Genomic DNA, 18,841 nt, shown 5'->3' with positions numbered 1-18,841 from the left:
TATCCCTATCTCTAACAGAGCTGTGCTGTACCACAGACACAGAGATGTTATGGATATAAATGTGAAGAATTAAATGAAATAATATTTATACCTATATGCTCTGTCTCTAACAGAGCTGTGCTGTAGGTACAAATCCTCGCACAGACACAGAGCTGAGCATGGAACTGTTATGGAATTGTTAGATGAGATTTGTTTGAAGTATAATTTCTAGATGTTTCAATAATAATATAATTAAATCAATACTCAATATCCCTATCTCTAACAGAGCTGTGCTGGACCGGAAGTAGGCAAACCGGAAGTGAACCGGAAGTAGACCGGAAGTAGACCGGAAGTGAACCGGAAGTGGACCGGAAGTGGACCGGAAGTGGACCGGAAGTAAATATGCGTGGGTGGGTGTGGGTGGGTGTAGGTGGGTATAGCCTAGTTTTAAGTATGGCCCAAGAGGGGCATATTTTTAACAAATTTATGGACAACAATCTTACAGAAGTGCCTTTTGTAAGTGTAGACAAATCAATCTGAGGGGGGTTCGTACTTTCTCATGGAATCCATGAGGGCATTTTTTTACAAAAATCTTGGATTAGACAAGATTCCACACTTGAGCAAAAAGCTCATATGGGCATGTTGAGCCTGTTTTAAGTGTAGCCAAATCTGCTTGAGGGGGTTCGTACTTTCTCGGGTTTATAATATTGTAAATACCACTACTTATACTTTATTTATTTCAGCTTGTAACATCATTAATACATTAATATCAAATATGAGGGAAGGAGCATATTAAACAGTGCTCTATTGGTATCGGCTGATGTAGGTATATCAGTGTATAGGTAAAATTATTGATAATTTCACCAAACTGATGTTTCTATAAATAGCTGTTAACTAGGTACAAAATTCTACCAATTTGTTATTATTTTAATGAAAAATAATGGTTTAACTTATACTGTATACCCCTGTTTTGTAAAGTAAATGTCAAAATTCTCAGTTTCTTTTTCTAAGGCACAACTTATTGCAATCACCTCATTACATCCATTTCATTTCCCAAAATATGAATGTTAATTAAGTTTGTGAATCAACCATTTGAGTTCTTCATGGAATATTTGTAATTTTATTTTGAATTGGCAGACTCTTGGTTATTGTATGACTGTTATCTATACTGGCAAAAATTTCATATCAACCCAGACATCCCTATTAAATATTCCATAATACCTTTTTACAATCAGTAAATTTCTTTTCATCAACCCCCCCCTCCCCCCTACACACAACAATAAATTTTTCAAATGTCCTAATATTATTACAATCCCATCTTTTGCAACTCCTGTTTTAAGAAATTTTTTTTCCTTTCCTTTTTTTAACTGTATCATAATTGTACACTAACCTCGACATTCATTATGCTTGCACTGCTAACCCCAAGTGAGGTAGCAATAGATCGGCACACATTGTGAAGGTCATTGTAACAACGTTCCTGCAAGTCCTGAATGCCTGGTAATGATGCATTTCCTTCAAGCACTGGGGTCTTTGAATTCGAATCTTGGTTTCTGGTTGAGGATGCCTTCACAGGAAACCGTATCTGAAAGAATGACGAGATGTTATTATTTTATGCTGAAGTATGCCAGCTATTATGCTTATTGTAGCATGAAAATATTGGTCACTGATAGTGGCTATGTCAAACACTATTCTCACATAGAGCCATTAAACAAAAAAGTGAAAATTCTAAAAGTTCCACCTCTATTTGTAAGTAATAATATATAGCACAACATGAGTAACATTTCGCAGCTTCTCGAAATATAAAAGCTGTGGCAATTCAATCTGGAAAGCAGGTAAAATTGACAATGAAACAGTTGCAACTGCAAAAACTGCCTGTTTGGCCAAGAAACTCACATAAAGTCATATAATGGAATTTATACAAAAAATGTCCACATGCAGTACCTATTTTTCCAAAATGGCAAATTCTTCGAGGGTGTGTTCTTTCAGAAACAATTATTCTGAGATTTAAGAAGCTGGAGGGTAAAAATAGATAACTGGAAGAAATAAAAATTTGCTGATTGGGGCACACACAAGATAAAAATAAAATATGGCAGAATGATGGCTTCGGACAAAAAAATTGGTCAAATTAAAGACTTTCTTAAGACATCAATATATGCAAGAAATTTTCATGAGATCTTCAGGACTTGAAACCAAGATCATGTAACATAACATTCAAGTAGTGAAAAAATAACTTGCTGTTGCTAACTTTCATCTCTAGTGGTGAAATTCCATTAATACTCTTATTAATATTTCTTTAGTATAAAATTTACATTACCTTTTGAAGGTAAAGAAGAGCAAAATTTAACTATGTTACGTACCCAATAGGATCAAGTAATGTGAATAGTTTGCCAACGACGAATAGAGATGGCAGCACCAGGCGTGCAAGGTTAAGAATTGGCATAATATATATGAATAATTTTGTAAATAAGAACTAAGCAAATTGGAAAGATGAAAAACAATAGAATATATTATAAGACAAAGAATAAATATGAAAGAAGTAAATTAATATATATCTTATAAATCAAATCAATGATCACATGTAAGTTAATATGAAAATTAAGGAAGTCAAAGCACTGATACAAGTTTGTGTCTTTGAACAGATATTGCATCTGTCTGATGGATTTATCATTCACATAGGGGAAATTTTGTTTACATCAGTGGCGAGCGCGTTCTGATCGACGCCCCACAGCACTTTTTGGTTGCGCGGTTTAACCGTAGCACCTACTTGGATGCGCGTGTAAATCGTTTGCCCCAAGTATACACTCTGTTGTACCTAGTTAGTGGTGGCGCGTTCCAATTGCAGCCCCAAGGGAGGATATTAGTATTATTCCCAAAGCTTAAAGAAAAAATTTGGAAAAGGATAAAGGAATTAGTTAAATAGTCAAAACCTAAATAAATTGAAATCCAGAGGGAAGTTTACAAAGAAGACAAGAAGGAAGTCCAGATCCAGAACGACCATTAAAAGGGAAGTCCAGATCCTTCATATTGAGAAAGAAGTCCAGATCCAGACCATCCATTGAGAGGGAAGTCCAGATTCTCCATATTGAGAAGGAAGTCCAGATCCATACCGTCCATTGAGAAGGAAGTTCCGATCCAGACCGTCCATTGAGAAGGAAGTCCCGATCCAGATCTGCCCATTACGAAGGAAGTACAAATAGAAGAATATCCAAATAGAGAAAATAAATAATAAAAAGAATATTGAGATGAAAAATAACCGTCAAACGAGAAAATTATAGAAGAATGTAGCTTATCATGTAAATATTCTTACTCCATGTATCCTGTGTTTAAATAATATATTCGTTTAAACGTCTCCATTGGAAGGCATCCTGTCTGGTTTCGTTGTCTACAAAGAACCCTACCCTGTAGATAAGATAGCTGAGATTTAAGATTAAGGTTTATGTACCTTTGCACCAAATGAAGGTAGCATAAATAAATGGCGACCAACTTTTAGGGCTAGAGAATTAGGAACCAGACAGCGAAGAGAAAAATAATAATTGAAAATGGAGGAAAAGAATAAAGATGGAAATGAGAATGGAGAAGCTACAATGAAGGAAGACGGAGAAAAAAGGGAAACTTTCATTTGTTGCGGAGAGGAAGGAAACAAGGAAGAAATTATTTTCTGTGTCACATGTAAGGAAATGAAACATTGGACGTGCGAAGGAATAAGAAAGGAGAAATACATATCAATAAGTAAAAGGGAAGAAGACTATACATGTAAGGAATGCAAGAAGGAAAAGCTAAAAGAAAAGCAGAAGAAAACAGAAGAAATAAACTTGATGGAAATGTTCCAAAAGCTGTCAATGCAGATAAATGAAAATAACAGAGAACTGAAGAAGATTGAAGAAAGTAATAGGAAGGCGGAAGAGAACAACAGAGAAGTAAAAGAAAAGTTAGAAGAAAATAGTAGAAAATTAGAAACAGTAAGGAATGAAAGCAAGAAAATGTACGAGAAAATAACCGAGACATGTGAAGAAAATAGAAGATCATTGGAAAAGAAGATAGAAGAAACAACACTGCTAATTGAAAACAAAAGCGTGGATATAAATAGGACGATCGAGGAAGAAGTCTCAAAACTTAGAGAGGAGAATATACATAGAACCAACAGTATGGAAAGAAAAATTGTTGAAAATAAATCGCAAATAGAAGCAGTATCTTCTAGAGTAGATGCAAATGAAAGCAAGATAGAAGAAGCAAAGGTCCTAATGGAAGACAGAAGCTGGGAAACACGCAATAGAATGGATAAGGAAGTTCTAAAACTGAGAGAAGTAAGTACGCGGGAACAGCAAGAAGTTCAAGAAAAAACTAGCAGTATGGAGAAGGACATTGCGGAAAATCAAGATAAAATTAATGCAGCAGATAAGAAAGGAAAGGAATTAGACAGAAAATTAAATGGGGCAGTGTCAAAGATAGAGGAGACAGAAAAGAAAGTAGAAGAAGTGGAAAGAAAGTTAGGAAAGCTATTCATCAAAGAAGAAAACATAAATCCTAGGTTTAGAGAAAGTGAAGAAACGAAGGTTAAGAAAGAGCTGAGGGAAGAGAGTTCAAGCGATGAATCGACGACGGAGGAAGAAGAGAAGCATAAGAGATATAGAATAGCGGGAGGTCACAAGAAAAGGAAATGGAAGAATAGCGAAGATGGAAGTAATAATGAAAAGCTCTTAGACATATTGGAAAATGAATTCCCGAGAGACGAGAACTATAGGACCAGGATACCTAGGCCACAAGAATTGCAGCATCTTCCAAAATTCAATGGGAATATATCTGATAAATGTCCCAGAAAGTTTTTAAGGGAACTAACAACAAATGTCAGACTTATGAGGATCCCCGAAGGAATGATTTTAAACGTCATAGAGACATGTTTTAAACAGTCGGCAGCAGGATGGTATCAACTAAATGAGCACAAATTTAGAAATTTTAAGGAGTTCAGCCGAAAATTCCTGAACTACTACTGCAGTGAAGACATAAAGGAAAGGCAGCTAGAAGCATTAAAAAGAAGATATGTAGATTGGTCAAAAGTCGACAGCCTGGAAGAACATACATGGGAGACCCTTAGAAGCTTTAAAAACCTAAAGGAAGGATGCAGTGAAGAGGAGCTGGTTAAACAAGTTGTCCAAACATTACCATTAAGAATACAGAGAGCTATAGCAGCGGTTAAGATAAAAGCAGTTCATGATTTGATTGAATATCTAAGAACCGAAGATGTGCTAACAAAGACTCAGAATTCCTGGAATGATAAGGAAGGAAGATTCTATGGAAAGAGGCAACATTCAGAAGAAGAAGGGCGCTCAAAACCAAAGTTCCGAAAACAGGAATTTGATGTAAGAAGAATAGAAGTTAGAAACCAGAGACCAAGTGCAGAAAGAAGAGACGTAGGAAGAAACAATGGAAGATATGAAAGAAACATAGACTCTGTGGAAGAAAGAGAAAGAAACGATGATAGATATCGAGGAAATTGGAGAAACTTGAGAGGCCGAAATAATTTCCGAAGATACGGAAGAGGAGGAAATCAGCGATGGAGGAACATATATGAACATAACGAAAGAGAATACCGAGTAAGTGTGCCCAATGAAGAAATGGAAAGAAGAAATGCACTTCCGGATGTAGAAAGAGACGAAGCCATAGAATTAGCCAGAAATTATTGTAATGACGCAAGAAGATTCCAAGAGGGAATTACAGCAGATGAAGATTCAAGGAATGCAGAAGAGAATAGAGGGTCAAACATGTAATGCTCTTGCAGCATCTCCCAGGTGTGAGAGCAAAAACAGAGAGAAATGTAAGGCAGGGAGAAATTGTAAATAGAAATGTACATAGTGAAAGAGAAAGCCTTGAGCTATATTTAATAGAAGAGCCGAATTTCAATGACCTGAAGCCAGGGAGAACCTTTTATGTAAAGGCAAAAATTATAGAATTAGAAGTAAAGTGCCTAATAGATTGTGGTAGTGTGGTAGAAGTAATGAGTTATGATTGTTGGAAAAGGATAAAAGGAAAATATCCACAAGCTCGTCAAGATGCATCAGAAAGGGATAAAATAAGATTGGTCATGGCAGCAGGGAAAGAAGAATATAAAATACAAGGAACCGTCGGCGTAATGATGAACCTTCAAGGGCTAAATTTTCCTGTCAGATTCCTCGTAGTAAAAGGTCTAAGAAGTGATATGATATTAGGAATACCATTTTTGGAAAAATATGATGGTCATATTTATATCAAAGATAGAAGATTGAATCTAGAGTCATTGGAAGAAGAAAGACTAGATGTTCCTATGGAAACTGTAAACAACGAAATGGAGAGAAAAGAATGCATTGGCAACCTCAATTTAATGTACGGGCAGATGAAGGCAGTACCAAATTATATATGCGAAGAAATTGAAAGTGAAATGAATAAAGAAAATGATGAATACACTGCATCTGTTGAAGAGATAAAGAATAAGGTTGATGAGTACAAAGATATTTCCAAAGAAGAGAGGAAGCAATTACAAGAAGTTTTGTTAGAGCATAGGAATTTGTTTAGCCAAAAGCCAGGACTCACCAGAGGGTATTCCTACGAAATAGAAGTAGATACAGAAAGACCTATAGTATCTAAACAGTATCCGATACCTTTTGCGAAAAGAAAAGCTGTAGAGGAAGAACTTCAGAAATGGTTAAGATGGGAAATTATAGAAGATTCAAATAGCGTACATGTAAGCCCGATGCATGTAGTTGACAAACCCAATGGAGGAGTTAGACCAGTCTTAGATCTGAGAGAATTAAACAAGCACGTGTTACTTCCAAGAAACCAGGTGGATAAAATAGATGAGATGCTACACTCATTTGCAGGAAGCAGATACTTTACTTCTTTTGATTTGACCCTGGGATACTTTCAAGTTGAGATCGAGAAGAAGTCAAGAAAGTATACAGCATTCAGATATGGCTCAAGATTGTTTCAATTCAGAAGATTGCCATATGGTTTAAATTCATCGGTTTCGGCATTTATGACTGCGTTGAACAAGATATTTGGGATAGAAACTAAGCATTGGTTAGCCATACATGTAGATGACATGTGCATTCACAGTAAAGACTGGGATTCACATATAAGAAGAATAGATTGGGTATTGAACAAATTAGGAAAAGCAGGATTAACCGTAAAACTGGAGAAATGCTCTTTTGTCAGAAAGGAAGTTAAGTTTTTAGGCCATGTTATATCCGGTGGAGAAATTAAGCTATGTACAGATAAGGATGAAGCAATAAGACGTTTCCCTAAGCCAATTACAAAGAAACAAATACAGAGATTTCTTGGAATGTGTAATTGGAGAAGCAAGTTCATTAGAGATTTTGCACAAAAGGCCAGACCATTGTATGAGCTATTAAAGAAAACTAACAAGTGGAATTGGGGAGAAGAAGAAGATAAAGCTTTCGGTGTACTGAAGATCGATCTCATATCATCGCCTGCCATAAGCCAACCGAATTTCGAGAAAACATTTTGCTTGGGAACCGATGCATCTAATATAGGACTAGGGGCGTATCTATTCCAGAAGGACAGCAATGGAGAAGACCAAGTCATCCAGTATGCCAGCCGTTCTCTTAAGACTTTTGAGAAATCCTATACGATAAGTGAACTCGAATGCCTAGCCATCCTATTCGGAATACAAAAGTTCTCACCATACCTCAAAGGAAGGAGATTTAAGGTATTCAGCGATCACAAAAGCTTGGTCTGGCTAAATTCGGCAAAGCAGTGGAATCCTAGACTTACCAGATGGGCCCTGTTAATACAAGAATATAGCTTTGAAGTGATTGATATAAAGGGCAGGGATAATCAAATTGCCGATGCATTAAGCAGAGCTCCAATAAGACCCCAACAAGAACCAGAAGAGATAATCAAATTGTCCATAAATGCGATTGTGGAGGAAGAAATGAAGAATGTAGTAAAAGAAGAATGGATAAAAGAGATGAAAGAAGATGAAGAACTTAGTACTATACTTAAAATATTGGAAGGAGAAACCATTGTTGGAGAAAGGAAGATGAGAAAAGCCAGAATCAAAGGGAATTACAGAATTATAGAAGGCATGATTTTTAAAGTGAACACTGAAAATCCACACCAAGTAAGGTTATGTGTACCCAAAACAATGATCTATAAGATCTTAACAACAGTACATGAAGAGTCAGGACATTTTGGGACAGACAAAACTTTGAGGATGGCACGTCGTTTTTATTTTTGGAAGACTCTGAAAAAGGATGTTGTGGACCATGTTAGAAACTGCGTGGTATGCATACAGACTAAGCCATATAAATGGAAATTAAAAAAGGAAGAATTACACGTTATAGCTCGAAGGCCATTGGATTTAATATCCATAGACTTAATTGGACCACTGCCGAGATCAAGAGGATTCCAATACATCCTTACATGCGTGGACATAAGTAGCAAATTTGTAATGTGTTACAACATAAGAAAAGCAACATCAAAAGAGATAGTTAAATGTTTCGAAGACGGTTTCACTAAACACTATGGAATTCCTAGAAAGGTGTTAACAGATAATGGTACACAGTTTGTATCGGAGTATTTCATGGACTATATGCAATTCAAAGGAGTCAAAGTAATAAATGTAACGCGATACCACCCCAGCTCGAATCCCATAGAACGATACAATGGAGAAATAGTCAGACTGTTAAGAACATACTGCCACGATAACCATACACGATGGTCAACTGTTGTTAATAAAATAACTAAATTGTTAAATAACGCATTGTCAGAAGAAACAGGAAGAAGCCCTGCTGAATTATTTCTCGGATACACGGAGGAACCATATGTGTTTGAAGAATTGGAGTGGCCAGATATGATGGAGCAAAAGAGCGAAATGAAGAAAGTGATATTAGAGCTGTATAAAAAGAGAAATAGAAGAAAGACAAAGGAAGAGAAGAAGGTTAAGAAAATAGATATCAAGAAAGGAGATTTGGTGTTTTGTAAAACACATCCGGTGAGCAAAGCTTCAGAGAAAGCTATCAAAAAGCTATTTTTCATATATGAAGGCCCATATGAAGTGACAAGTACTTTTAGATATACAGTTTTTCTAAAGCACATAAAAACAGATGTAGAAAGGAGAGAGAATTTAGACAACATTAGAAGATATAATTGTACAGAAGAGAAGAAAGAAAGCGTCAAGAAGAAATTATAAAATTGTATATATATAATTTGGAAAAAAATGTATCTGCATATATATATATATATTACGACAATTTTTTTTATGGCAAAGGTGGGGAATATTGTGTTACGTACCCAATAGGATCAAGTAATGTGAATAGTTTGCCAACGACGAATAGAGATGGCAGCACCAGGCATGCAAGGTTAAGAATTGGCATAATATATATGAATAATTTTGTAAATAAGAACTAAGCAAATTGGAAAGATGAAAAACAATAGAATATATTATAAGACAAAGAATAAATATGAAAGAAGTAAATTAATATATATCTTATAAATCAAATCAATGATCACATGTAAGTTAATATGAAAATTAAGGAAGTCAAAGCACTGATACAAGTTTGTGTCTTTGAACAGATATTGCATCTGTCTGATGGATTTATCATTCACATAGGGGAAATTTTGTTTACATCAGTGGCGAGCGCGTTCTGATCGACGCCCCACAGCACTTTTTGGTTGCGCGGTTTAACCGTAGCACCTACTTGGATGCGCGTGTAAATCGTTTGCCCCAAGTATACACTCTGTTGTACCTAGTTAGTGGTGGCGCGTTCCAATTGCAGCCCCAAGGGAGGATATTAGTATTATTCCCAAAGCTTAAAGAAAAAATTTGGAAAAGGATAAAGGAATTAGTTAAATAGTCAAAACCTAAATAAATTGAAATCCAGAGGGAAGTTTACAAAGAAGACAAGAAGGAAGTCCAGATCCAGAACGACCATTAAAAGGGAAGTCCAGATCCTTCATATTGAGAAAGAAGTCCAGATCCAGACCGTCCATTGAGAGGGAAGTCCAGATTCTCCATATTGAGAAGGAAGTCCAGATCCATACCGTCCATTGAGAAGGAAGTTCCGATCCAGACCGTCCATTGAGAAGGAAGTCCCGATCCAGATCTGCCCATTACGAAGGAAGTACAAATAGAAGAATATCCAAATAGAGAAAATAAATAATAAAAAGAATATTGAGATGAAAAATAACCGTCAAACGAGAAAATTATAGAAGAATGTAGCTTATCATGTAAATATTCTTACTCCATGTATCCTGTGTTTAAATAATACAGGGAGGTTATTGCAGCATGCCACCGCAAGAGCTTCGGCCGCTTGCCGGCCCAGTCATGCAACAGGTGCCGGCAAATTGCGTAACAGATAGCCCGTTACACAAACTGCTTGTTTTGTAATGTTTCCACTTTTCACAATTATAGTTACAATTACAACTTAAATAAGCACGTACCTTGTCGTAAGGATGCTGGAAAAGGTGTCCTCTAAAATACAAATATTTCTGGCACTTTATTTTTGACATGTAATCTTTCTTAGACACCGCGAGAGCGCCGGCCGCTTACCGGCCTTGTCATGCATCAGGTGCCGCCAAATTGCGTAACAGATAGTCCGTAACAGAAACCGCTTGTTTTGTAATGTTTCCACTTTTCACAATTACAGTTACAATTACAACCTTATTTCAGACATCTAATCTTTCTTAGACATCTCTACTTTATCCTCGGTTAACAGAAAGGGAAGACAGCATCGCGGCGCATAAAGCAAACCGAAAGTGTAAAATTATATTTAAAACTAATAATAATGATGATCACTAACCTTCTGTGTTATAAATGATGTTGAAAATGACCTCCTTCAACACCAATACATTTCCGGCATCTGCGTATGAAATTCCTCTGAACATCCATAAGCTCCTCAGGTGTGATTCTGGCAATTTCTCTTCTTATATTTTCTTTTAAATCCTCTATTGTACGCGGGTTATTCTGATACACTTTGTTTTTTAATGTTCCCCATAAATAATAATCACAAGGAGTAAGATCGGGGCTACGAGAGGGCCACAACTCAGTACTGATAATTCTGTCCTCAAAAATCTCGGCAATAAAATTAAGTGATTCATAAGCAGTGTGAGCAGTAGCAGAGTCCTGCTGAAAAAATGACTGCTGGCATTCAATGTCCGTTAATTGTTCAAAAAAAGGTTGTAGTATGTCTCTTCGATACCTTTCACCATTGATAGTACCTTCATAAAAAATAGGCCCTATTATTCTGTGCGCATTCAAACCACACCACACACCAATTTTTGCAGGATGGAGCGGAACTTCATGCACAAGGTCAGGTTTTTCTGCGCTCCAATAGCGATTGTTTTGTGAAATAACTCGGCCATTCAATTCGAACCAAGCTTCGTCTGAAAATATGATTAATTCTGGATTTACTCTGCCAGCAACAATATTATCCAGCATCCAGTTACAGAATCGAACTCTAGTCGCGTGATCGCGCGGTTGCAATTCATGAACCACTGTAATTTTGTAGGGTTTTAATCTAAGTAATTTAGTGGCATTTCGTGCTGAGGATTTAGAAATGCCTGTTTCCTGAGCAAGCCGACGGAGGGATTTTTTTGGAGTATGTTCAAGTCGTTCACCAATTTCGTCTAGCTTTTCTTCCGTAAGAACACGTCGTCTGGAAACACGTTTCTTAGGTTCAAGAGATCCTGTCTCTCGTAATCTTTTAACGAGGTTGTAAACAGTATGTCTGTCCGGAACAGGATTGCCAGGAAATTTTCTTGCGAATCGCCTGACTACTTTTCTGCAAGAGTTCGTTTTCACGTAAGTATCGTACATAAAAACTCTTTGTTCAAGACTATATTTGTTTGGCGGCATAACTAATGAATGAATAACAAATAACACGATAAAACACTAGCACTTTAGCACACCAACTCAATAACACAGTATAAACAACACGAGTACTGATAAACGCAAACCGAAGTGAACACGTCTAAACAACTGGTAGCCGACAGCTGTCGCATTCGCGTAGTATCGAGAGGCTTCTCGCGGCTTACCACTACTCCGATAAGCCGCTGACGCTCTTGCGACATCTGAGGAATTTCGCTTCTAGCGTCGGCTCTATAGACACTGGATGGACCAAATTTTGAGGGAAGCACAACAAAAGACTACTCTATGAGGATATGTAATGCTCCTGCCGCAACTTTGAAAAAAAAAAAAATATGGAAATTACGACGTTCAGAAATTTTGCGTAATTACGGGGAAAATAGAACTTTGGGATTTGGCCCCCGTTTCCCCCTGGACTCACAATTGTCGGAATTTACATAAAATGTTGCTTTTTGTTCATTCTTACATTTAGAATTTAAATTTCTTAAAAAGATGCAGTTGTTGAGCAGTTATAGCCTTTTATATTCAGTTTATCCCATAGTAGCAAAAGGGGAAAAGTGCTTATTTCAAATGGCGCTCTCAGAAAGAAAAACGCACACAGTGTATGATCGCTACTTTACTTCAAAAATATTCACACGTTAAAATTAAGTGACACTGTTAAATAATTCGTTTATCTGCGCTTTCGTTTTGCATAATAATGTATACGTAACCTCCCCCCTCGAAAATCTTGGGCACGCCACTGACTCTAGTGTTCAAAAGGATTAATCTTGTGTTATCTGCAAAATAAGAGTCACGGTTTTGTTTATTCGAAGGCAAGACAAGAATGAAAAATTGAATCCTTTATGTTGGATGAGTCGTTGCTGTCAGAAGCGATATGGGCAGAAATAAAGTGCCAGAAATATTTGTATTTTAGAGGACACCTCTTCCAGCATCCTTACGACAAGGTACGTGCTTATTTAAGTTGTAATTGTAACTATAATTGTGAAAAGTGGAAACATTACAAAACAAGCGGTTTGTGTAACGGGCTATCTGTTACGCAATTTGCCGGCACCTGTTGCATGACTGGGCCGGCAAGCGGCCGAAGCTCTTGCGGTGGCATGCTGCAATAACCTCCCTGTATATTCGTTTAAACGTCTCCATTGGAAGGCATCCTGTCTGGTTTCGTTGTCTACAAAGAACCCTACCCTGTAGATAAGATAGCTGAGATTTAAGATTAAGGTTTATGTACCTTTGCACCAAATGAAGGTAGCAACTACTTTTACTTCAATGTCTTGTTTTAACATAAACTATATAAAAACATACTTATATAAGTTATTAATAAAATTACTATTAAAATTGATAATATCAAATAAACATTAAAATAATTAGAGTGGGCTAACTGTATGTTCATAGAACCACTCCTTATAAGCTTATACATCCCAGTCCACCAATCAAGTCACTTCATCCAGAATCATCAGCCCTAATATAAACCCCTCCTACAAAAAATGGATTTTTAATCACCCGCCAGAAGATAAGTAAGGAAGAAATCATATTGATTCAAATATATTATATTATATTGAGAGTATACAATAAAATCAAAAATTGATACCTGAAAGAAATAAAATATTGCTGATTTGGACATGGAGGGGAAAAAAAGATGGCGGAACATATCTCACTGATATGTTTTGGCAAAAATAGCAAATACCAAAATTTTGCAAAAATGCAGTTGTCATCTCTAAGCATTTTAATGATAAATTTAATTATTCAGGACTGAAGAGATACTCAGAAAATGAGAAGAATAAGCTCTCAATACAGGGAATTCTAAGTACATTTCCTACCACAAATAAGAAAAGAAAAATTCCATGTATGTTTACATGTCTGCTAAGATTGTAATTGTAATAAATAGCATGTACATAATGTAATTGTTTCTTCCAATGTTGACAATATTCTTACATAAATATTTTTCTGTATCGAACTTCACTTTCTTGCGTCCACCAGCTGCACGAGATAAATATACATATAAAGTATGAAACTAATAACTTTTTCATCAGTACAACAATGCACATGAAATTGATGAGGTGTTGTGAAGTATAGTAAATTGATATACCAGAAAAGAGACCGTAATTAATTCTTGCACTCACCTTTACGTTTCCATTTAGAAGAGCACCTGCTTTCGGTCCAACTTTCACATATGCAATAGCAATATCATCTCTGGTAACAAACAATTCTTCTCTCAAATACTCTTCAATGGTGAGTTTCCTCATGAGACGCTCCACATCCACTCTCTGCCACTGCTTCCCACGCCCATGCAATGGGTGACGCTGGTGGCCTGGAATATTTATTAATCTCACATCATTCACATTTTTATTACCGTAATTAATAATAATAATTTCTGTCTGATTTCGCAAATAATACCATACTAGCTAAACCAATAAAGCCAGATACTTTTAATGTTTACAATTCGTGTGAAGTATTCAAAATGCTGAGGCATTCATGCCATGACCTAAATTAAGATAATTAGGGCTGACCTGATACCACTTTGAACCGATACTGATGCATGAAAATTGTAACAAAAGTTGTTCAATTATAAGCATCAATTTACATAAGATAATAAAAAATTACATCGGAATATAAAAATACTTGTTATGTAATCACAAATTTAGTTTCTTTCCCACATAATATTGTGCAAAATCAATGGAAACTTTGAATTTTGTGTAACGTCCAGGATAATTAGAGTGCAAAAGCATTTAGTGGCACTTTTGCGGACCCCCACATACAATTAAATAAACACTGAAAAAATATCAACCAGTATCCGTAAATAAAATCCAACCAATATGATACGTCATCATCGGTATCGACTCAGCCCTAAAGAAAGTCTATATGTTTGAAAAATAACATACTACAGTTGAACCAATAGTAATACTCTTGTTAATTTCCAATGATACCACAGGGTGTCTACCCACCGGGAATACCTTGAATTCCAGGAATTATGCATGAAAATTGCAACTTTTATTAATCTAAATCCCATTAAAATTTATATATTTATAAATGCCCTGAGGCATGTTTTTCATAGTTTAGATTTTATTTTTATCGAGGAAGGAAAATAAAGCTGCGTGGGAAATTTGTTTCCTTTGTTAGTATCCTTTGCAGAACAATCTATCTGACAGACAGAAGACTATTGCAAGACAAGATATCTCGAAGTTGATTAGGTAAATTTGAGTTTGAAATTCTTATACAAATAATAATCTATTAGTATATCCCCTAACATTTGGGACTTGTGTTTGTAGATGTATTTTGAGTCTGAGTATGTAAAATGGCAAATGTAAACTCTGCACATTAAATTAAATATTTTAAATGTTTATATACCATTTAATTGATTGAATTCGAATTTTTGGATACATTGGAATCACACAAATCCTTTATATCTATATATATAAAAATGGATGTATGTTTGTATGTGTGTTTGTTCCAGCATAACTCTCGAACGGCTGTAGCAATTTCAACCAAACTTGGTACACATATCACTTGCAATCTTGAAAGAAATATTGTGGGCGTAAGACACCCCTGGCACCTCTAGGGGTGGGGGTGGGTGACATGTAAATATATAATCGAAAACGACCAATATTAGTGTGGAATTCATAGTTTTCGGGGTCACTAAGATGAATAGTGACATTCCCAATGCCGTTCAACTCCAAGACACCCCTAGGGATGGGGGTGGGAAGGAGGTGACATGTAAAAATAATAGCAAACGACTGATATTAGTGTGGAATCTGTAGTTTTCGGGGTTGCTAAGATGAATAGTGACACTCCCAATGCCGTTCAACTGCAAGTTCATCACCTATCGAATTGGGGGTTAGAGGGGGTGAAAGATAAAATGTCAAAAATGACGTAGATTAGTGTCGAATCCATAGTTTTCGGAGTCACTAAGCTAATTGGTGACATTCACTATGACCGAACTTGGTACACAATATGCAAAGAAATACTTTTGATTCATAATTGGGAAATACTGTTGGGGTAAGACACCCCTGGCACCCCTAGGGGTGGGGGTGGGAAGGAGGTGACATGTAAAAATAATAGAAAATGACCGATATTAGTGTGGAATCCATAGTTTGCGGGGTTGCTCAAGATAAATAGTGACATGTAAAACAATCTATATTAGTGTGGAATCCATAGTTTACGGGATCGCTAAGATGAATAATGACACTCCTAATGCCGTTCAATTCCAAGTTCATTTTACACTGTAGTTAGAATTCATTATTTTCCTGTGTAATGGAAGATTGGTATAAATAAATACCCGGGCAATGCCGGTCAATCAGCTAGTTGTTAATATATTTGTGTGTGTATATGAGTGGATTATTAGAATAATTAAATCAAGAAGACTTAGGTGGGCAGGCCATGTGGCACGAATGGGAGAGGAAAGAGGAGTTTACAGGATTCTTGTTGGGAAACCAGATGGTAAGAGACCTGTAGGAAGGCCCAGACGAAGATGGAGGGACAACGTTGAGATGGACCTAAAGGAAATCGGTATGGATGGAAAAGAGTATATAGATCTTGCTCAAGATAGGGACAGATGGAAGGCCTGTGTTGCTGCAGCCATGAACCTTCGGGTTTAAGAAGGCTAGAGAGTTAGTTAGTTAGTTAGTATATGAGTGGGTGGTGAGAGGCGGTAATACATTAAGGTTGAAAGAGAGAAAACACCTGCTTGTACCCTTGAATTTTTGGATACATCATCATCATCCTTCGCCATTTCCTGCCTCTGACTGGGTCGGCAGCAACAATTTGAGATAAGAAAGAAATTTGGATAGTTTGCCTTTAAAACCAGGAATTATACTTGAATTTTATCATGGTCTTATAGTAGTCACCCTGTATTGTATTTGTAACACATTGTATTCACTTACATGAAAGCTCAAATAAGGTTTGTGAAAAAAAAATAAACAAGGGGAACCATAATTCAGAGAAAACTGATGCCCTGTTTTTTATTGAAAGGCACCAGGGCATAAAGTGCATGTCCCTGAATGTATGCAGGAGGAGGCGGGCTCGTCAGGGGGTTCCCCCATTTGAAAGTGGTCACCCTGTACCAATACTTGAACATTGTGTCACTTTCAATTTATCTGCAATATTTATGAATGTTAATCTATATGCATTAGTTTGAACTATACCATATCAAATTTCTTTGGAACAATGGAATGCAATAAACTTATTTCCAGTTTGCAGAAACCTACTTGCATTACAGTAATGAGTGCTTAAAAAAATGTATGAGACAGGATCAGATACAAACAAGCATCTACTACTACCATATGACAAGAAAATCAGAACAAATAATGCAATTTATGAAAAACCCATGGACTCACCTGCATCCATTATCTTCTTTGACTCACTTCCCTTGAACACATCAACAAAATGGAGGAGAGTGAAATTATTGCTCCACCTTGAATTCCCTCCACACAGCTGTTGAACAGCTCTCACTATCTCCTTACAGTCATCTGTTATGTCAATCACTGTGTAATCATCCTGAAAACAGAATGATAAAAACTTATAAGAAAACACTAGACTTACGGTTTTACCAGTAAATCTCTACTAGAGTTCAGTCTGGAAGTACCGGATTTCTAGACAATAGCATCGGGGACCAAGCTCTTGGGATAATGAAATTGCATACTGGAACATATTTATCAAACAATAATCAAAATATAAGGTATGCCCAAATGAAAAGGAGACTACGGTTATATCTAAAGAGTATTATATTACAGAATATTTGCATAATAAGTGAATTACAATTTATGTGTAACATGATACCTACACATAATTGCCATTGATATTGATGCACTGGTCCCAGAGCGTAGAAGGTAGTGGATGGCTTCAGTCTAGAAACTCCTGGGTTGCTTACGGATCCAGTTTTGCAGTGTTCTGCACTTCCTCAACACAGGTGAACCGTTGACCTTTCAGTGATTGTTTTAAGGGGCCGAAGATATGAGAGTCACATGGGGAAATATCGGGGCTATATGGAGGATGTGTGAGGACTTTCTATTGAAATGTTCTCAGCAGGTCGAGGGTCTTCTTGGCCACATGTGGCCTAGCGTTGTCCTGGAACAGCACTATCCCCTTCGAGAGCTTACCTCTGCGCTTGTTTTTGATGGCCTCATTAAGCCTCAGCAACGTGTTGCAGTACCGCCTGCGATAAATTTGCTCGCCTTCTGCGTGAAGAAATTGGATTACAGCTCTCTGCACTGATCTGGAGGAATCCATAATGCACCCGTCCGCGCAAAACCACTCTCGCCAACTGAGGAAACAGCAGGCGAAGTCGTTCGCTACACCTGCAAACTGGGACAAACACCGCGCAATCTATCGGCAATCATATTTACCTTCTTCGATTAGATACAACGCCGCTAAAGCAAGGGTCTCCTTTTCATTTGGGCATACCTTATACATACTCTGTAACTTCAATAAGTACTCCATCAGTATTTGTCGCTAGCTCCATGCTGAAGTGGTTAGCACAGCATGCTATAATGCCAGGTAGAAATGCCAGCCTGGGCATGGGTGTTCAATGTGAGTGTCCCTTATCAATTTCATCATATCACTCATTCTCATTGTCGCGATTAGCCAAAAGTGGCAGAAAAGCGATGCTACATACCAAAAATCAAATCAAAATCAAGTATTGGTTGATATAGGAATATTAGTATATAACTCCTGACAATTTTACCAATTTGATTTTTCTACAAATCCTTTAATGTAATGAAGAATTCTGTCAGATTTTTCAGTGAAAAATGCAGGCTCGACCAGTTCATCCCCTATGTGTGCCGAATTTAATGAAGAATTCTGTCAGTTTGTTATTTTTCTAATTAGCACAAATGCATAATTTATGTATCCAGGATTTATGTAAAGCAAGTGGCTCAGTTCATCCCCTATGTGTGCCGAATTTAATGAAGAATTCTGTCAGTTCGTTATTTTTCTAATTAGCACAAATGCATAATTTATGTATCCAGGATTTATGTAAAGCAAGTGGCTAAAAACACAATTTCTTTTTGTTAA

General features: G+C 36.7%; 1 protein-coding gene across 4 annotated transcripts in view; it reads right to left on the bottom strand.

Moving 5' to 3' along the window:
* Nucleotides 1-18,841, bottom strand: part of Blm (Bloom syndrome helicase) — an 80,464-nt gene that overhangs the window by 24,421 nt on the left and 37,202 nt on the right. For all 4 annotated transcript variants that reach the window (XM_083140862.1, XM_083140863.1, XM_083140861.1 and 1 more), the window contains 3 exons: nucleotides 17,167-17,326; nucleotides 13,957-14,144; nucleotides 1,370-1,561 (listed from right to left, as the gene is read on the bottom strand). In XM_083140862.1, the coding sequence (XP_082996988.1) occupies nucleotides 1,370-1,561; nucleotides 13,957-14,144; nucleotides 17,167-17,326 (540 nt within the window). The remainder of the gene's footprint in view (nucleotides 1-1,369; nucleotides 1,562-13,956; nucleotides 14,145-17,166; nucleotides 17,327-18,841) is intronic.

Source organism: Lepisma saccharinum, chromosome 19 (genome assembly GCF_977018435.1).
Source record: "Lepisma saccharinum chromosome 19, izLepSacc3.1, whole genome shotgun sequence".
NCBI lineage: Eukaryota > Metazoa > Arthropoda > Insecta > Zygentoma > Lepismatidae > Lepisma > Lepisma saccharinum.
This window is presented reverse-complemented; position numbering and strand designations above follow the sequence as displayed.